The 22,033-nt window shown below is 39.4% G+C and overlaps 1 protein-coding gene across 5 annotated transcripts in view; it reads right to left on the bottom strand.

The window, feature by feature from the left end:
• The window catches only part of npas3 (neuronal PAS domain protein 3), a 1,076,641-nt gene extending 1,054,608 nt beyond the window's left edge, over positions 1-22,033 (bottom strand). For 2 of the 5 annotated variants that reach the window (XM_072267391.1, XM_072267401.1), the window contains exons 1-2: positions 20,582-21,076; positions 16,876-16,914 (exon numbers count right to left, since the gene is read on the bottom strand). In XM_072267391.1, coding sequence (XP_072123492.1) covers positions 16,876-16,914; positions 20,582-20,733 — 191 coding nt within the window. In that variant the 5' untranslated portion in view covers positions 20,734-21,076. Of the gene's footprint in view, positions 1-16,875; positions 16,915-17,850; positions 18,342-20,581; positions 21,077-21,946 lie in introns of those variants that run through there. The other 3 variants (XM_072267408.1, XM_072267418.1, XM_072267427.1) reach the window with 3 other exon arrangements.

Genomic DNA, 22,033 nt, shown 5'->3' with positions numbered 1-22,033 from the left:
CAGAATAGGCCAATCTGGCCCTTTGAGCTGTGCTGCCCAACAACCCCCGACTTAACTCTAACTTAATCACAGGACAATTAACAATGACCAATCAATCTACCAAGTAGAATGTCTTTGGACTGTAGGAGGAAACTGGAGCACCTGGAGAAAACCCACACATTCCATGTCCTTATAGATGACGTCGGAATTGAACTCCAAAATCCGACACCACAAGCACTAATAGTGCGGCACTACCGTGTCTCCTAGTTGTTAACCTACCAACTTTTCACCAAACTTTGGCATTGCTGTTGATGTGCATTAAGGCAGTAAGTCAGCAATCCACTAAATTAACTAAGTGAATAGAAACTTGGCCAATATTATGCAATGAACAGAAGAGAATTGGCATCATTGTCAAGCTGCAGCATAGCTAAACTTGCTTGTCTGTTCAGTATTTGCTAGACCTAACCATCACTACTGCATGAATAGCTCAAGGTACTTGACCCTGCTTAGTGATCACTTCTTACCTCAAGTTGCAGGAGGCAGTTAGATGGGTGACTGTCAAGAGAAGGAATGGGAAGGAGAATAGGCAGTTAGCGCAGAGCACCCCTGTGGCCATTCCCCTCAATAATAAGTATACCGTTTTGGATACTGTTGTGGGGGATGACCTCCCAGGGGAAGGCCACAGAGATCAGGTTACTGGCACTGAGCATGGGTCTGTGTTGCAGAAGGGAAAGGGGGGGGAAGAGAAGAGTGGTATCAGAAGTCAGAGGAATAGACTAGAAATTCTGTGGACATGAACGTGACACCCAGATGGTACATTGCCAGGGTCAGGGACATCACGGATCACGTCCATAGCATTTTGCAGTGGGTGGGAGAGCAGCCAGACGTCTTGGTACATACTGGTACCAGTGACATAGGATGGAAAAGCAAAGAGGTCTTGAATCATTGCGATCTCTTCTGGGGGAGGTATGGCCTGGACAAAAGGGACGGGTTACACCTGAACCCAAAAGGGACCAACATTCTCGCGAGCAGGTTTGTTAGAGCTGTTGGGGAGGGTTTAAACTAATTTGGCAGGAGGAGGGGAACCAGAGTGAAGGGACTCAGGATAGGACAGATGGTAAAAAAGCAAAGACAGCGTGCACTCAGACTGTCAAGAAGCGCAGGTAGATAATAGGATAAAATTGCAGCCAGCAGGGTGAGTATCAGTGCATTAGGGATGCAGAATCAAAAAGGGTCACAAGTACAGTATTCAAAGTATTATATCTCAATGCATAGAGTATAAGAGATAAGGTGGATGATCTTGTTGCACTTGATTGCTGGGTATGATGTTATGGCCATCACCGGATCATAGCTGAAGGAAGGTTGTAGTTGGGAGCTGAATATCCAAGGTTACACATTGTATCGGAGGGATAGGGAAGCAGGCAGAGGGGGTGGCGTGGTTCTGATGGTAAATAATGGCATCAAATCACTAGAAAGATTTGACATAGGATCGGAAGATGTTGAATTCTTGTCGGTTGAAACTGCAAGGGTAAAAGGACCTTGATGGCAGTTACATACTACATCTGTGGCTGACAAGGTAGGTAAAAGCAAAAGAGAAGACATATATCAAAGCAAAAATTAGCAGGAAGATAGAGGATTGGGAAGTTTTTAAAAACCTACAGAAAGCAACTATAAGAATCATTAGGAGGGAAGAGATGAAATATGAAAGCAAAATAGCAAACAATACCAAGGTGGACAAAAAAAGCTTTTTCAAGTATATAAGAAATAAAAGAGATGAGAGTATAGATACAGGACTGCTAGAAAATGAGACCGGAGAAATAATAACAGGCGGCGAGGAGATGGTAGATGAACTAAATGAGTATTTTGCATCAGTCTTCATTGTGGAAGACACTAGCAGTGTGCCAGGTGTTGAAGGGTGTGAGGGAAGAGAAGTGAGTGCAGTTAATATTACAAGGGAGAAAGCGCTCAAAAAGCTGAAAGACCAAAAGGTACATAAATCAGCAGATGAACTGCACCACAGGGTTCTGAAAAAGGTAGCAGCAGAGATTGTGAAGGCATTAGTAATGATCTTTCAAGAATCATTTGACTCTGGCATGGTTCCGGAGGACCGGAAAATTGCAAATGTCACTCCACTCTTTAAGAAGGGAGTCAGCAAAAAGGAAATTATAGACCAGTTAGCCTGATCTCAGTGGTTGCGATCATATTGGTGACAATTGTTAAGGATTAGGTTATGGTGTACTTGGTGACACAGGACAAGATAGGACAAAGTTAGCATGGTTTCCTTAAGGGAAAATCTTGCCTGATGAACCTGTTGGAATTCGTTGAGGAGATTACAAGTAAAATAGATAAGGGGGATGCAGTAGGTGTTGTATATTTAGATTTGCAGAAGGCATTTGACAAGGTGCCACACATGAGGCTGCTTACCAAGTTAAGAGCCTACGGCATTACAAGAAAGTTACTAGCATGGTTAGAGCATTGGTTGATCAGTAGGAGGCAGCAGGTAGGAATAAAAGGATCCCTTTTTGGTTGGCTTCCAGTGACTAGTGGTGTTCTGCAAGGGTCGGTGTTGGGACCACTTCTTCTTATGCTGTAGATGATGGACTAGATGGCTTTGTTGCCAAGTTTGCAGATGATACAAAGATTGCTAGAGTGGCAGGTAGTGTTGAGGAAACAGAAAGGCTGCAGAAGAACTTAGATAGATGAGGAGAATGAGAAAGAAGGTGGCTAATGAAATACAATGCTGGAAAGTGCATGCTCATGCACTTTGGTAGAAGAAACAAATATGCAGATTATTTTCTAAAGGGGCAGAAAATCCAAAAATCTGAGATGCAAAGGGACACGGGAGTCCTTGCACAAAATACCCTAAAGGTTAATTTATAGGTTGAGTCAGTAGGTAAGGAAGGCAAATGCAATGTTAGCATTCGTCTCACCAGGTCTGGAGTACAAGAGCAGGGATGTGATGCTGAAGCTTTATAAGGCACTGTTGAGGCCTCACCTCGAGTATTGTGAACAGTTTTGGGTTCCTTATTTAAGAAAATAAAATGTGCTGGCATTGGAGAGGGTTCAGAAGAGGTTCACAAGGATGATTCCAAGAATGAAATTGTTATCATATGAGGAACATTTGATGGCTCTGGGCCTGTACTCACTGGAACTTAGAAGGATGAGGGGGGATCGCATTGAAACCTTTTTTTGTAGCAGGATCCTCTTTTGAGCAGTATGGGTGGAAGTCAGGAACAGGAAGGGAGCAGTTATTCTACTGGGGGTATTCTATAGGCCCCCTGGTAACAGCAGAGATACAGAGGAGCAGATTGGGAGGCAGATTTTGGAAAGGTGCAAAAATAACAGGGTTGTTATCATGGGTGACTTTAACTTCCCTAATATTGATTGGCACCTGATTAGTTCCCAGGGTTTAGATGGGGCAGAGTTTGTTAAGTGTGTCCAGGACAGATTCCTGTCACAGTATGTGGACAGGCCGACTAGGGGGAATGCCATACTAGATCTAATACTAGGTAATGAACCTGGTCAGGCCACAGATCTCTCAGTGGGTGAGCATCTGGGGAACAGTGACCACCGCTCCCTGGCCTTGAGCATTATCATGGAAAAGGATAGAATCAGAGAGGACAGAAAAATTTTTTAATTGGGGAACGGCAAATTATGAGGCCATAAGGCTAGAACTTGCGGGTGTGAATTGGGATGATGTTTTTGCAGGGAAATGTACTATGGACATGTGGTCGATGTTTAAAGATCTCTTGCGGGATGTTAGGGATAAATTTGTCCCGGTGAGGAAGATAAAGAATGGTAGGGTGAAGGAACCATGGGTGACAAGTGAGGTGGAAAATCTAGTCAGGTGGAAGAAGGCAGCATACATGAGGTTTAGGGAGATGTGGGATCAGATGTGTCTATTGAGGAATATAGGGAAGCAGAAAGAAACTTAAGAAGGGGCTGAGAAGAGCAAGAAGGGGGCATGAGGAGGCCTTGGCGAGTAGGGTAAAGGAAAACCCTAAGGCATTCTTCAATTATCTGAAGAAAAAAAGGATGACAGGAGTGAAGGTAGGACCGATTAGAGATAAAGGTGGGAAGATGTGCCTGGAGGCTGTGGAAATGAGCGAGGTCCTCAATGAATACTTCTCTTCAGTATTCACCAATGAGAGGGAACTTGATGATGGTGAGGACAATATGAGTGAGGTTGATGTTCTGGAGCATGTTGATATTAAGGGAGAGGAGGTGTTGGAGTTGTTAAAATACATTAGGACGGATAAGTCCCCGGGGCCTGACGGAATATTCCCCAGGGTGCTCCACGAGGCGAGGGAAGAGATTGCTGAGCCTCTGGCTAGGATCTTTATGTCCTTGTTGTCCACGGGAATGGGACCAGAGGATTGGAGGGAGGCGAATGTTGTCCCCTTGTTCAAAAAAGGTAGTAGGGATAGTCCGGGTAATTATAGACCAGTGAGCCTTACGTCTGTGGTGGAGAAGCTGTTGGAAAAGATCCTTAGAGATAGGATATATAGGCATTTAGAGAATCATGGTCTGATCAAGGACAGTCAGCATGGCTTTGTGAAGGGCAGATCGTGTCTAGCAAGCCTGAAAGAGTTCCTTGAGCAGGTGACCAGGCATATAGATGAGGGTAGTGCAGTGAATGTGATCTATATGGATTTTAGTAAGGCATTTAACAAGGTTCCACATGGTAGGCTTATTCAGAAAGTCAGAAGTCGTGGGATCCAGGGAAGTTTGGCCAGGTGGATTCAGAATAGGCTTGCCTGCAGAAGACAGAGGGTCATGGTGGAGGGAGTACATTCAAATTGGAGGATTGTGACTAGTGGTGTCCCACAAGGATCTGTTCTGGGACCTCTACTTTTCGTGATTTTTATTAACGACCTGGATGTGGGAGTAGAAGGGTGGGTTGGCAAGTTTGCAGACGACACAAAGGTTGGTGGTGTTGTAGATAGTGTAGAGGATTGTCAAAGATTGCAGAGAGACATTGACAGGATGCAGAAGTGGGCTGAGAAGTGGCAGATGGAGTTCAACCCGGAGAAGTGTGAGGTGGTACACTTTGGAAGGACAAACTCCAAGGCAGAGTACAAAGTAAGTGGCAGGATACTTGGTAGTGTGAAAGAGCAGAGGGATCTGGAGGTACCTGTCCACAGATCCCTGAAAGTTGCCTCACAGGTGGATAGGGTAGTTAAGAAAGCTTTCATAAGTCGAGGGATAGAGTTTAAGAGTCGCAATGTAATGATGCAGCTCTATAAAACTCTGGTTAGGCCACATTTGGAGTACTATGTCCAGTTCTGGTCGCCTCACTATAGGAAGGATGTGGAAGCATTGGAAAGGGTACACAGGAGATTTACCAGGATGCTGCCTGGTTTAGAGAGTATGCATTATGATCAGAGATTAAGGGAGCTAGGGCTTTAATCTTTGGAGAGGATGATGATGAGAGGAGATATGATAGAGGTGTACAAGATAATAAGAGGAATAGATAGAGTGGATAGCCAGCGCCTCTTTCCCAGGGCACCACTGCTCAATACAAGAGGACATAGTTTTAAGGTAAGGGGTGCGAATTTCAAGGGGGATATTAGAGGAAGGTTTTTTACTCAGAGAGTGGTTGGTGCATGGAATGCACTGCCTGAGTCAGTGGTGGAGGCAGATACACTAGTGAAGTTTAAGAGACTACTAGACAGGTATATGGAGGAATTTAAGGTGGGGGGTTATATGGGAGGCAGGGTTTGATGGTCGGCACAACAATGTGGACCAAAGGCCCTGTACTGTGCTGTACTATTCTATGTTCTATGTACATGCCGACTCTCTTCAATCATCAATTCCTTTAACTTCTAATTCCATTAACTGCACCATCCTTGATTTCAAACTGGCGGTGCAATTACTAGAATTTATCAAAGACAGTGGACTCCCCTACTCTGGAGAAAAGAGTATTGCCTCTCATAATTTTAATGGTTCATCAGTTTCACATTCCATTGCTCAAAACACTGAGTTTTCTTATCTGAATCTTACAAAAAAATGTGACTAGTGACATCTGAAATTTCCTTACCTATTATATTTAATACACCAATTCAATAGACTACAGTCAATGTTCATATGGGCTCCTCTACAATGAGGAAGTCAAAAGCAGACTGAGTGAATACTTTGTAGAACACTTCCACACTGACTACAAAACTGACCCTGTCACTTTATTTCTCCATAAACTCCCACTGCAACATTTGTATATTAGTTCTGCTACACTGCTTCAACAAAGCCTGATGAGAATTTCAGGAACAGTATTTAATCTAGCATGTTTAGCATAGCTTTAAGGACTTGGTGATTTCAAGAAACTGTCTATTTCAATCTTTCATCTCGCATGTCCACCATTCGGGTTAGATTAGTTTATATATACCAAGGTGCAATGAAATTCCTTGCTCTTATGGTTTATAGATTAAATAGTATGTGTGGCAATAATGAATAAAACAATAAATACAACATGCACAAAATGTTGGAATATTGCAAAAATTGCCAACTGAAGTAGTGCAAAATAAACTAAGATGACAATAGCGGATTAACCAACAGGTAGCGTTAAGAGTATAATCATGTGGCAGTACTGCCAAGAAGGGTGTGTGAAAGAGGTAATTGGTGCAGAAGTCTGACAGCAGTGGGGAAAAAGCTGTTCTTAAGTTTGGGCATCCAAGCTTTCATGCTCCTGTATCTTCTCTCAGAAGGTGCAGGAGCAAAAAAAATAACTAGGGTGACAAACATCCTTGATAATACTACAAGCCTTCCTAATTACAAGTGACAAGCTTGTAATTTTAAGGGCTATATTTACTATTACCTACAGGTTTGGTCTGTCAAGAGCAGAGCAGTTACCACACCAGGCTGATGTAAACCCATCAGAACACTTTCTATTGTTCATCTGTAAAAGTTTGAGAAAATTCTCTTGAACATTCTGAATCTTTACAGACACCCCATATGCTGATGTTCTTTCTGATCACTGCATCAGTGCAAAGAAACAAGGTGAAGTTCCTGGTGATATGGATGCTAAGGAACTTAAAGCCATCGAATATCTCTACAGCATCTCCACTAATGAGGCCAGGATTTTTGTTCACCACCACCCCCTGCCCATTGCCAACCCCATTTTCTGAGGCCACCAACCAAATTGCTGTTGTTAAGGTTTATAATTTCCTTCCTGTACTCCATCTCATTGTTGTTGATTCAGCCAATAAAAGTGTCATATAATCAGCGAACTTTAAAATCAAGTTTGCACTGTAGCTGGTCACACAGTCATGCATATATAGGAATTACAGCAGGAGACTGAGCACCAGTATTGAGGGTCAGGGCTAATGAAACATTATGACCAATTCTAACCAAGTGAGGCTTGCTCGTCAGGAAGTCTTGAAGCCAATCGCAGGTGAGATCTCAAGAGCAAAGTCGAGGAATTTAGAAATCAGTTTATTGGGTACTATGGTAGTGAAATCTGAGCTGTATTCAACAAATAGCATCCTGATTTAGACATTTTTATTGTTTAGGCAACCCAGGATGGAATATAACATAAGGGAGATGCCATCTTCCAAAGAGCTATACACAAACAAGGAGTCATCGAGATTGTCTCGAAGACAGGTGTTGATGTGGGCCATTGCCAATCTTTCAAAACATTTCATTATGGACAATGGTAAAGCTACTAGTTGGCAGTAATTGAGATAAGACACTTTACTTTTCTTGCAGACTGGAATGATGGAAATTTTCCTGAAGTAGGTAGGGACAGTAGACTGTTGAGGTAAAAAGGTGAAAGGCTGACAGTGAGAGTGAAAATAGTTGCCGTTTGATCGGTACACTATTTCAGAATCCCTCCAGGAACTCCATCTGAGCTGGCCGTTTTCTGAGAGTTTATTCTGATGAAAGCAAATATATATCTTGTGCAACTTAAGATGCATGGGACAAATGCTTCTTTGAAAATTTACTTCATTTCTAAATTTTCCCTGTTCTATTGAACAACCAAAAAAATTGAAATCTGAAATATCTATCTCTCTCCACAGATACTGCCTGCGTTACTAAGTATTCTAACAAATTCTATTTTAAAATTTTATAAGGTTTTTAAAGCAGTTAAGTAATATGTTACATTACAAACAGAAAAAACTGGAAATGTTGGCACTGCTCTATTAGATCAATGGAACTACACGTTTTTTAATCCTAAAATCAACACAATGGACCACAGCACTTCTTTCTGTGCTTTTGAGAGGTGGAACTCATGGGCACTGCATAATATGGGGTGGCTAATATTTAAGCTAACTACATTTTACTGTGTTAAGGCAAGTTGCAAGAAACACTATTTCATTAGACTCAGAATATGAATCAGATTTATTAACAGTCTTTATAATACAAAATTGTATTGCTGCCACAATACTGTGCAAATACGTAACAAATATGATAAATTACAAAATAAATAAATAGTGCAAGGAAAGAGAATATTGAGGTAGTGTTTATGAATCATTCAGAAATCTGATGGTGAATGGCGAAGAGACATTTCTCAATCACTATGGATCTTCAAGGTCTTGTACTTCCTGTGTGATGGGAACAATGAGAAGAGTGTCCTACTGAACATGCTTTATCATTTGTACAATTTGGTTGAGGCACTTCAGCACAGAACTGGATCTGCAGCTGTGGCCTGCAGTCATCAACACATTCTAAACAGAATGACTCAGTGGCTCTGGCCACAGCCATCAGCTTCTGAACTGGCTTCATTTGCCTCAGCAGCTAATGACTGTGGAATCACTTTTGGGGCCTCTGAGGTTTGAGGTTTAATGTTTTGTGTGCTATCTGTTTGCTTTTTTTGTAGCTTGTGCTTTTTCGAAAGGTTTGATGGCCTTGTTTTGTGAGTTTTTCTTTAAACAGGTTCTATGGTTTGTAGCTGCCTGCAAGAAAATTAATCTCACGGTTGTATACTGAATATATACTTTGATAGTAAGTGTACTTTGAACTTACAGTGAGGGTACTTACAAAGGGATGCCATCTTGTTGACGTACCACCTATTGAAGAAGTCCTTGATAGCAAGGAGGTTTGTGCCCATAATGGAGCTGGCTAAATCTAAAGTCCTTTGCAGTTTCTTGCAAACTTGTGCATTGGAGGCTACATACCAATCTATAATGCAACCAGCGAGAATGTTCTCAACTGTACATCTATAGAAATTTGCAAGAGTCTGAATGAAACCAAATTACATTTTTAAGCATGGTATTCTGGGATTTTTAAGCAATGTTTTGTAATACATTTTTGATTGCATATTTCCATGTAGATGACATTGCATTTTTCTTTATGTACATAATATGTTCCTTTACATTATCTCCTAGGTCCCTTGGGTATATGAAGATCTCATGCAGCCCTTAGCAAATTGCTGGGGGGGGGGGGGGGGGAGGAGAATTTGTGGTTTGTGGGTGGCAAGTATAAAATGACAGGTTGCCATAAGATAAAAGGACTGAGGACCACCAGAAGGAAAGTTGTAAAATTGTACAGAATTGAAGGGCAGTGAATTCTAAGATATTATGTGGAAAATGGGGGGATTGCATATGGTATGAACAAATCCTGTCACAATCCAGGACTAACAGTTGTCTCAGGATCTAAAAGAAACAGATCAAAAAAACCAGAAAGTAAGTACACAAGCATCAAACGGAGTTGAAAAAGGCCCACATAGGGGAGCATCAATACCCAGGAAAAAAAACAGGTGACCACAGAATGTATAAATACTCACAGAATAATTCTGTACAGAAACAAGCCCTCCTACTCATCATGCCAATACTTGCCATCAAACACTATGTGAATGTAAAGGTGACTGAATTAAAAGGCTCTGTGAGGCCAAACAGCTCAATTCGTCATTACTGAAAAGGCAGTAGTACTGTTGTCAGGCAGATTTTGAAAAATTTTGAGAAGGTATAAGGTTTTCCAAAAAAAAAAGTAAGTAATTTTAGTCATAGCACAGCACAGAAACAGACCCTTCTCCCTATCTAATCTATGCCGAGCCATTTAAACTGCCTTCTTCCATTGACCTTCACTGGGACCACAGCGCTCCATACTCCTACTATCCATGTAACTATCCAAACTTCATTTAAGTGTTGAAATTGAGCTCACATGCACCACTTCAATGCAGCTCCTTCCGCACTCTCAAGATCCTCTGAGTGAAGAAGTTTCCCCTCATGTTCCCCTTAAACTTTTCACCTTTCACCCTTAACCCATGACCTCCAGTTGTAGTCCTACCCAACCTCAGTGGAAAAAGCCTGCTTGCATTTATCTTATCTATACCCCCTCATAATGTTGTATACCTTTATCAAATCTCCTCCCAATCATCTACATTCCAAAGAATAAATTCCTATCCTATTCAATCTTTCCATGTAACTCAGGTCCTCCAGACCTGGCAACATCCTTGTAATTTTTCTCTGTACTCTTTCAACCTTATTTACATCTTTCCTGTAGGTAGGTGACCAAAACTGCACACACTACTCCAAATTAAGCCTCACCAATCTCTTATGCAGCTTCAATAACATCCCATCTCCTGAACTCATACTTTGATTTATGAAGGCAAATGTGCCAAAAAAACTTTATCATCCTATCAAACTGTGACGCCACTTTCAATGAATTACGGACCTGCATTCCCAGATCCCTTTGTTCTACTGCAGTCCTCAGTGCCCTACTGATTGGTCCTACCAAAGTGCAACACCTCGCACACATCTGCATTAAATTCCATCTGCAATTTTCCAGCTGGCCGATATCCCACTGCAAGCCATGATAGTCTTCCTCACTGTCCACTTAAATGTTGGTGCCATCCGCAAATTTGCTGATCCAGTTAACCACATTACCATCCAAATCTTTGATACAGATGACAAACAAACAACAACAACACTGATCCCTACAGCACTCCATTAATCACAGGCATCCAGTCAGGGAGGCAATCATCTACTACCACTCTCTGGCTTCTCTCACAAAGCCAATATCTAATCCAGTTTACTACTTTATCTTGAATACCGAGGGACTGAATCTTCTTGACCAACCTCCACACGGAACCTTGTTAAATTCCTTGCTAATGTCCATGTAGACAACATCCATTGCATTGCTTTCATCACCTTTCGGGGTAACCTCCTCGAAAAACTCTACAAGTTTGGTTAGACACAACCTTGTCCACTGGGCCCACTGTCCTTAATCAGTCCATGTCCATCCAAATACTCATATATCCGGTCCCTTGGAATACCATCAATAACTTCCACTACAGATGTCAGGCTCACTGACCTATAATTTCCTGGTTAATTTTTAGAGCCTTTCCAAACAGTTTTCATAGAATCTATCCTTCATGAGTTTCACAACATTTGTACAACTAGACTGGAAGTGGCTGAACAAACTTCTACCATATTCGGTAATAACAACAGTTTAACAGTGGGAACAGTCAGTTCACAGCTTATCAGAAAAGGAGATTTTTAATGTATACAAGAATGAGTAAGGGCAGCAAATAACTCCAGATTGTTGGACCACGCCTAACTATGACAGGAGAAACAGGAGAAATCTGAAACAGTTAACTGAATCTTAGAATAGGAGTCAGGCAGCAGCATGAGAATATTTTGCACTTGTAGAAAGGTCCAGTTTTACCACTATGCAAGAGAATGACATAATGAGAAAAATCTAACTTGAAAAAAAAGTTTGAAAGACCAAAGAAATTTAACAGTGACAGAGAAGTGTGTTGTGCAAGAAGAGAATAGAAAAAGCACAAGAACAGAAATCAGCCATTCAGTCCTTCAAACCAATTCCACCTTTCAGTTCGAGCACAAATATTTGGTGTCTCTTCGTTTATTGGCTTTTTTTAATCCTTTCATATATTTAAAGAATATAAATTACCAATTTCAATGTCTCAGCCTCACCAGAGTCCAGTAATTTTTGGGTGAAAAGATATTCATTCTTGAATAATCTAGTGCTAATTTCAAAGTTATATAACATTCTTTGGCACCCTTCATCCAGGCCCTGGACAAACAAGTCTTCTGCAATAGCCTTGAAGTTCTTCAATTATAAGCCTGTAATCTTCTATATTTGATGGCAAATAAAACCTTCCCATGCAACCTTTTCTCAGAACCATTGTGGCCCAGCATATTCCTGGTGAATGTACAATCACTCCTCCAAGACTATGTACTTTTTCCATGATGCACAGTCTACAACTGACCGTAAGACAAATGTCATCTCAATTTGACGAAAGAGCTATAAAAATATTTCAGCTTTTCTCAACTTGCAAATAACAGTTTTTACAGCTCAAGTTGTTTAACTGCAAATTCAATTAGGCATCTGAGATGACAATGAAAAACAAACTTTCTCTTTAACTTTTAAAGATCAAGAAAATGAGAATGGCAGAGAAGAACAGAGTAAATGCATCAAATCAAGTATAGAAAGATAAATACTGAGAGAGAAAAGCAATTTAATTGAGAAAGATAATTAAGGGAGGAAACAAAAAAATGTAAAGATCTCATGCGCTGAAAATCTACAATTTAGCATTGAGACTGCAGTTTCAATCTATTCTTTTCCAGGCTGTAAAGATTAACAGTTATTGAAAGTACATAATATCACCAATGTAAATCCATGCATTTTTTATCTTAATCTTCTGTAATGAGTTTAATTAGTTATCAATTTTTAAAAAAGCAATTTCTTGAAATTCAAAGGGAAATAGATAGTGTTAACACTTCCATAAGACCAACAAAGATATGGCACAAATTCTTCAACAAGTTTTGATGATTTGAAAATCATAGGGCTTTTATTCCATGTTACAAATACCAGACAACTGTGTTTAGTTTAATGCTATTTTTCAGCCAGTTTATTCTAACTTAATATCTACTTATAAGAGATGAATTAATGTTACTAACAATTAATCCAAACTGTAATAAATTTCATTACTTGTCAAAAATAGCCCATATCCAGCCCTTCTATTATAATTACTACCAGAGTTGGCTATACAATGAGTTAATTTAGTTCCTGTTTACCAATATAAATCAAGATTCATTTACATAAAAAAGACACTGTCAACTTAATTCCCAAATGCTAATTGCCCAAGTGTTTCAGATGCTAATACTATGAGGGGTGATTGATAAGTTCATAGCCTAAGGTAGGAGAAGTCAATTTTAGAAAACCTAGCACATTTATTTATCAACGTAGTCCCCTCCTACATTTGCACACTTAGTCCAGTGGTCGTGGAGCATACGAATCTTGGATCTCCAGAAAGTGCCCACAGCAGGGGTGATTGATAAGTTTGTGGCCTAAGGTAGAAGGAGATGAGTTATACAGCTCTCGTTACATGCACACGCAGTTCAACTCTTTGAGTGATTAGTTTGAAGTTAATAACTCATCTCCTTCTACCTTAGGCCACAAACTTATCAATCACCCCTGCTGTGGGCACTTTCTGGAGGTCCAAGATCCGTATGCTCCACGACCACTGGACTAAGTGTGTAAATGTAGGAGGGGACTATGTTGAAAAATAAATGTGCTAGGTTTTCTAAAATTGACTCCTTCAACCTTAGGCCACAAACTTATCAATCACCCCTCCTATACATTTCAAAACTTATGAAAGAGTTGAAAACAAAGTATCTGTTCCTGTGAAAATGGAAAGCTCTATAATCTATCTCCCATAGGATTTCAGGAGGACAGAAAGATAGCAATAATACATGCAGGAGAAAAGATTGCAGCACAAGGGTATCTCAGTAAGAAAGAAAGGAAAAACTATGAAATGTTCAGCATGTAAAAACAAAATAATGAGGATATCAGCAAGCACTGCAAAACCAATAAAATAAACTAATGTCATTTTTGTTCTGTTGCATATTGTTTAGTAATTTCCTATGCATATTATTACCTCACAATGATTGTGGAATACTTGGAGAAACAAAGCAAATCACAATCATATTTTCCATAGATAACTAGAAAATTATTTAACAAATGTCCAACTCTGACTAGGCTGAGCACCCTTATATGAAATGTTTGGGGCCGGAAGTATATCGGATTTCAGATTTCTTTGGATTTTGGAATATCTGCATCTATATACCATACCTTGGGAAGGGGACCCAAGTCCAAACACAAAATCCATTTACATTACATACACAGCTTATACATATACTCTGAAGGTAGTAATATAATATTTTGATAATTTTGTGCAAGAAACAGTAATGTGTACACTGAACCATCAGAAAGCTATCACTACCTCGACCACCCAGGTGGACAGTCAGTGGTTATTTGGCATCGCCATCATTTCCAACTCCGAATTTATGTGTGACCTTTGCCTTACACTTGTTCATCACATAAGTTCTGATGCAGCTGTTAAGCACGTTAGACTTTCAACAGCGATGATCTTGGCAAACTTGTCATAAATTTCTCCGTTGCTTTATAATCAGAAGATACTTTATCACCACAAACCTTAAAAATTTAATGCCACGCCTTTTCTTAAATTTCTGCAACCACCCTGAATATTCATAATTACCTTCAATTTTCAGTTTGTCATGATAGATCTTTGCTTGTTTCATGACCAGCATAGCATTAGTGGCATATGTTCACTCCGATGCTAATGAATCCACTCCTTCAATACATAATCAAGTTCTTGATATTTCACTTTACGCACCACCTTTCTATATCTCATTAAATTCTGTTCATTACATATGTGAGGTCACTTCTCAGAATTGCCTGTGGTGCGCAGAGAAGTGCACATCATCTGGGAACCTTCCCAGCATCTTCTGCAATTTTCTATTTGTGACGTCATGTCAGCATTCAAAAATGTTTTGGATTTCGGAAGTTTTCGGACTTTGGAATTTCAGTTAAGGGATGCTCAACCTGTATTTACTTTTTATTTTAATCTTACTTTGTTGAATTTGTTGTACTGAAGCACCTAAGTGATTGTTTTTACTGTTTATTGCAAAAGTTTGCACAATTATGATATTCATAATACTTCTATTAATTTAACCTTCCCTTTCCCACTACACAATACTTACTTCTTGCAACTCACAACCCTTCCAATGTGCTGTTCTTAATCCATCAATTACAGATACAAGAGACAGTTGAATTATTAAGAACAAGAATTACCAAAATGTTTTCCTTAAAGTGCACAATTTCTGCATAGGACCTGTCTGATATAGCTGTACGAGTAAAGGGATCTTCTGCTGATATATACTAATTGGTACATGTTTATTTCAAATTAAGGAAAAATACTTTGTACATCAATTTAAACATCAAAGATAATAACCACATCTGATGTTTTCTGCTAAAGAATTAATGATCACAGGAAACAAATCTATATTTTAGTTTAGATTCAGGTTAAGTACCAGACTGGCAACACTTTCTCTAATACATTTAACTAGAATATTAAAAATGTAATAAAAGTGACAAAAGGTTTAAATAAATGTGGCAATTCTCTTCCAAAGAATCTGATATTTATTTGTATGTTATTTTAAAACTTTTCTATTATTATACTGTATACTTCCATAGAACAAAACATCATGTAGCACTCTCATTGTTCCTTATCTTCACATGGAACTTCATTGATCTTTCAATGAGTGCTGTGTTGTGTTATAAAGTTATAGTTACGAGTTTCCTGTTTTTGTGATGCAAAGTATAAACAAGGCCATAAAACGAATGTCCTGGGCCTTGAGTTCTTCTTGATTCTGTTACTGTAAATGTTTTCATGAAAAAAATGTCAAAAAGCAACAAGCAATAATTAAACTACAAGAAGCATCCAGTGTTCAAAAATTAAAATATCATATATTATACTGCAACTTTATGATTTAAAGCCTTAATACTGTTGAGTGGAACAACAATCGTGGATAACAATTAAAGAGTAAACTTAGATAAGATTGTGAGAAAACTCATGCTTCAATTACTATGCATGTCCTGTCCAACTATGATGAAGTCAAGAACTAAAAGTGAAAGCAAGCTCTTCAAAAATGTCAAATACATTACACAATTTAAACATTGAGGTAACACAGACCATAAATACATTTTATCACATTTTTTTCCCTGTGTGTAACAGGGCCAAATTGAAATACTGAACTACATGGCCAGTAACATTTCTGTGATACAGACCAGCCCATTTCATTTTGAATAATTACATCTTCTCAGCTCGATGAGCAGAATCATTTAAACCAGCTTTTAAAATGACAGCATCAGTGCAAAGAATATATTAAGAAGCATCAAATTAAATATATCCTCCTACAACTTATATCAAATTTTAAACCAAGTATTATTTAGTTCCACTCTCAAATTGTGCAGAATAACAAATCACACTCTTTGATTTACCATCTCAGAATACCAAATGGATACAGGTGATAAAGAAAGCACTTCGACCAAATCTATGAAGTTTCTCCTCTAAATTAATTCCATCTTGAAGATTCCAGTCTCTGATAAATTTTCAGAATAGCATGAAAATATATTTCTGTGCTCTAGGTCCGGAAGAATACCAAGGTTTTCTTGCTATAAATGCATTTACTATAATACTACCTCAGCAGAGGAAAAAAGGTACATTTAGAATAGGCTCCTTAAAGCTTTGTTGGTCTCAATATTGCATTAAATATCAGACAATTAAGTGAAATTTAAATATCAAACGAGCACAAAATAAATTTCTATTAACGTATCGATCACAATATGTTACCATTTTATTATCATAGATAAAATAATCTTTCTCAAGGACAAATCATCTTTTTTCATTCTATAGTGATTATCCTGAGTTTCAACCACATGTAGACTACAAGTTAAGCTAATTCCACAGAGATGTTTGACTTTCAATTTATGACGTCATAGCTGTTTTGAGCTAATGTTATCTAAAATTACCACTTTCAATCCAAGTCCACTCTAGTGATCTTATTTATCAATTTATTTCTATGATGCTTTTTATTTCTTATACAAATCCTCCAATAACTAGACATTTCATACCTTGGCATGACTGAAGCTTGGTAGCAGAATGAAGGTCCTCTGAATAAAGCAGAAAAGATTAACAGAAAAACTTTAAGTTCTTTAGAAGATCTACTGCTAGTACATTGTATGACAATATTTGTATAATTGAATGAATAATCCACATCTACAACCCTTCTCTTGAAGCCAATCATTCGTCAGTTTTATATTTTATGTCTACTTCAGAATGAATTAAGTTAGTTAGTTATATCCATTTTAAATTAAAATTATATTAATTTGTCTTTTATTTAATTGTATTTAAGTTGGAAAATATGTACTTCAACTACATATTTTGTGGGAACTTTTCCTTAACCTCGTATACTAGAATATAAAGAAATAGGAAGATAATTTGGAAAAGTTTATACTATTTAAATACTTGGTTGTTCATCTCTATCTTTAGATTAATTTCATTTATCAATCTTGTTTTTGTTTTAAACGTGTCTGCTTGCCTGTCCGTTAATTTTGCAGTTCGCAACTATTTTTTGTTTGTTTATATAAATATAGATGAACCTTCGCCTCAGACTGTCCTATTAAAAATAGCAAGCTCTTGTCAAAAAAACCTTATTTCCAGTTTGGCCTAGTGAGCACCGAGCCGTAGAGCAATGGTGGCCTCTCTGTACAGTGTCATAGGCCCTGTCTCTGCAATATAAATGAGGAGAACTGAGAAAATCAAAGAGTGCGCTTGCTTTCTTATACAAATTGAAGCGGAACAGGTAAAACTGTGAATAAGACAGTGGCTCTTTGCAAGGATGTGTCCTGCCGGTGACGGAAGAAAGGGGGGTGGTTACGAGCGGCTTTCACGGCCGGCCACTTACCCCGGCTTTTGGATAAAAGCGGGGGGAGGGGTGGAGAGGTCGTGGTGGCAGTCGGTAGCTGGCAGGTCAGAGCCAAACTCCTACCAAAGTAATATGGCATCCAAAAAAAACAGAATCACACCATAAAAACAACTGTCGTTACCGTTCACGTCTTGAAGGGTCGTGCTGGAAGCCTTGCTTGGTGGGCGCCATTTTTTCGTCAGCCGCTACTTTGCTTTTTTTGTTGTTTGATTTTTGTTTTGCTTTTTCTAGCTGCGGCCCGTTGGTGCAGTGAGAAAGACACGAATACTATTTGAGGAAAGCCATTTCAGAGTTACGGTTAAGTCCAGTCCAACTGTCTGGCTCCGGCACTACCAGCCATCAGAGAGAAGTGAGAAGCGCTGTGTACAGAGCACGAGTCGGGGCCAACCAGCATGCCAAGAAAAGTAAAGAGAGCCTTGGCTGCACCTCAAATAATCCGAAAAAGATTGCATGGCATTAAAGCTGCAAGTGCGGGCTCACAATCAGCGATGGGCATCATCACACCACCGTACTTTCCCGTTGAACCTCGGTTCCCATTGCGAGAGAAAGTCTTACTGGCTCTCCCCTTGCCTTTTCCCTCCCCGTCTTTCGTTCGCTCCCTTTCCCAGGGACACATACTGTAACTAGCGCAACTACGCCACTCACTTGCTGTTTCATTCACTTTATGGGGGAATAGCTAAGACCTGATACAATACCACCGCATATTCAAGGGATTTCATTAACCAAATTTAAAAGCTCCGTTTTTACTGTATAATATTCAAGCGATAAGTGGCATTTAAAATATCTTGCATTTTATTTAGAAAAGTCATGTGTTCTTTCATAATAAAAGTAATATTCAGCCTAGAAATGTCACCCGAGCTTTTTGGCGTGCGTCTCTGCTATTATTGCTCGGTTCCAAAGGAATGTGTTATCATTATTAGTTTAGCTTGTCTTTCGTCTGTGATTTAAAAAAACAAATTGGAAGTACTAATAACTATTGTTGCTTCAAAAATATTGTTTTAAACATGTTCTGCAACATGTTTGTTAACTTGCTTTGAGATCACCCTGACACTACAACTACTATAAATCTATATGGGGAGTTTCATAATGCATTTCATGTAAATGTATTCAAGTATTAATATGAAGCGTTTCAGTTAGTGGCAAAACCAGAAATATTCTTGCTATCGGCTAAAACGTATTCATGCAGATTGGGATTATTAGATGCATCCCATGGATCAATGTCGAACAGCTATTATTTTAACTCTGATTTTTACAACGCTTAACAAGCGGCAGAAATCAACTATCCATAACAAAACATAGAAATAACTTCAATAATTGAACATCCGTAATGTTTGATTTCCAGTAATTTTTCCTTCAGCTACGACGCAAACTGTACGCAAGTGGGTGGGAATTGTCGGTAGTGATGTAAAAGATTTGTCCAAGTTTTCTTAGATCCATTTTGATAAATATTGGCAAGTCGATTTATACTCAAATCCACCAAATTTTATTTTTGAAACATTATAATATATGTAATGTTTTAATATATGACAATTTTCTTCATTTTGTGAGCAGTGGAAGTTCATTTTAAGTCCTCTGTGGTATATTGTGGCTTGCTTTCATTGATTACGAATTTTAAGTATGGTAAGCTTGTATGTGAAAGTTAGGGATTTTACATGTTATTGACAAAATCACTGTTGCTAAACTTTTTTATTTATCTTGTAATCGAATGTGTCGTTTGCTAATAAGAAATTAATTAACAATCGTAACCAAGTTTACATATTTTAACTTTCAGATACTAGTAATATAAAATGACAGTGTTGTGGACATAATTAAAATGTTTAAACCTTTCTGCTAATATTAAACCCTTAAAAGTTGTCCAGAGAAGTCTGGTGTTCTGCGAATTTTTATAAACAAAACTTTTTAAAACATGCTTTTAAGCCATGATTGTAGGAACCAGTATTGTGCATTTGATAGTCATATTATTGCAATATTTGTTTGCCCACTGGCTAACTTGTAATTCCAATATGGTCACTAATGGATTTTAACACATTGTAATGAACACAAATCTGATGATGTATCGATAGTATTACATAGTTTATCGTAAAACTTCATTCCCCAAATGAAAAGAGATCAATTCCAGGATCTTCTGCGATCAACTCCGCGACCAAAAATCACAGGGAAAAGATCTTATGCAGAAAAAAAACGGTTTTCTTTGACAATAACAAATTTCTGGACGCGAGGGATATTCCCAGTATATTGGATTTCAAGTTAAAAGATTTTTTTTGGCTTTTGATCAGAGTTCCTTGGATTTAAAACCAGTTGCTATTAAATATCGGCGTTACGTTAAATGTGACGGAGACCTACAAATCAGATTGACCCAGATTTCTGGATTTACCAAATGGAGTGGAATTTATGATTATGTTTTTGTTAGACCCTAACTTCCGCAATATTTGATGTGGTATATCTGCCCCATGTTTGTTTTCCCTGCGGTCAGTTGATGAAATGGGGCATATTTACGTATTACTTCAATTCTCCCTCTCCCGTCAGCAGAAATATCCGTGCTTCCTCGGGCTTCCACTATCAACCGCCAGTTGCATAACCTGTTTCCACCACAGGTTGGAAGTAGTATGTTAGAATTAACTTTTATGCACTGTTTTTTTATATAGGAAACGTGACAATTTCATCACGGGTGATTGTGCAAATACATGATGTTTATTCCACCTACTCAGCTCGAAGGGGAACGGTAAGTAGTTTTATATATATAAATAATAAAATGGGAAGATTGAAATGGACGTGTATTTTTAAAGCAGCCGAAGACTTACTGCATGCTTTGCAATGCTGACAATGTGAAAGGATGTTTGAGAGACACTTACCGTTGCTGGTAAGATGTTAGCCCCACGTCCTGGGGTGTCCCATTAGCAGCGGCAGCAGCTCTTCCCACTCCAGGTGCTGCAGTAACCGCACCGCCTCCTCCACTAGTTGCTGCCGTTACTTGTACACTGAAATCCGGGAAAATTCTGATCATCCCCGTACTCGAATCGCCAACGACAAGCTCCACGGTTGCGGCTGACTTAACTGCGTTTTTTCCTCGAGCAGCAAGTTGAACTTCAATCCCATTAGTGATAACTTCCACGCCGTGAGGGTGTGCTGCCCTTTTATCTTTTCGTTATTTATTTTCTATTTAACACTGCAGATGTCTAGTCGGCGTGAGTCAGCATGCTGATTCCTCCAGGGGGCGGGGGGCAAAGCAAGGAGGGACGGCAGGACGCTGGGGTTTACGGCTATTAAACTTGCTGCAATTTGCCCGGAGAAAGTGAAGACCAACTTGCCCCTAAACTGGAGACTAGCAATTCGCTGCTGGTTCGCTGGCACCCAACAGCAATTCTGGCGCGCGGTGCTCCGCAGCCAATCGCACGACTCGCCGGCTTTCGCGCCCTCCTCCTCCCGGGCAAGGTAGATTGGAGCGCGAGGACGCGCTCACGCGCGCGCGCCTGTGCGCTCAGTTTCCGACCGTTAGTCGAGGGGAGAGAAAGAGATCTCAGTTTGGATAAGGTGGCACGAGCTGCGCGGCGGGCGAAATTTGTTGCAAATCCTTTAAGGAAAGGTCGCTTCTCTCAAGCCTAGCCTGTCACTTTGACGCTACCCGAGTTTTATTTTACTCTCCAGTGCGAATTTTTTTATCAAACTATTTCAACGCGTTTATGTGCACATCCCGATGGAGACAAAACAGAACTTGACCGATTTGCTGGAGATTAAGCTGTGCGCGTGCACTGAAGTAACATGCATCCTTGATGCCTTAACTTGCACTACCTGTGAGAGCAGATTCGGACAGTTGCTCGCACCAGTCTTTTTTAACCTAAATACTTGTTGGATGTCCCTGGAGGCCACGAAGTAGCTGCTGGGGATTTTGATTTAATTTTTCTCCATTGATTAACATTGTCGGTGTAGATCGGTAACAATTTTTACGTGTTCCTTATTAAAGTGCAAGCCAACGTGAACAGAACGGTATAGTAGTCCCATGGGGTTTATAAACGCTATAGAAATATAGGATTGCGATTTAACTTTCCGTAGCTGGTTTATAGATTAGGAAATCAAACCATTAAAACAGAGCTACAGGAAAGGATGTCAGTGCCACGCGTCTTTGTGATCCCTGAATGGTTTCGTTACACTCTTTACCCTGCCACATCCTGACTGGCCCACTTCTCATATCCATCACCCATTCAATACATCTTCCTTACCTCATCTGGTTCCTCATCACGTAAACCAACTGCGTCCCTTTAAGTCCAACCATTCTGACCGGTAACTATTACATAAAATTATGAGAG

The sequence above is a fragment of the Mobula birostris genome, chromosome 1 (genome assembly GCF_030028105.1).
Source record: "Mobula birostris isolate sMobBir1 chromosome 1, sMobBir1.hap1, whole genome shotgun sequence".
In the NCBI taxonomy this organism is placed as follows: Eukaryota; Metazoa; Chordata; class Chondrichthyes; order Myliobatiformes; family Myliobatidae; genus Mobula; species Mobula birostris.
This window is presented reverse-complemented; position numbering and strand designations above follow the sequence as displayed.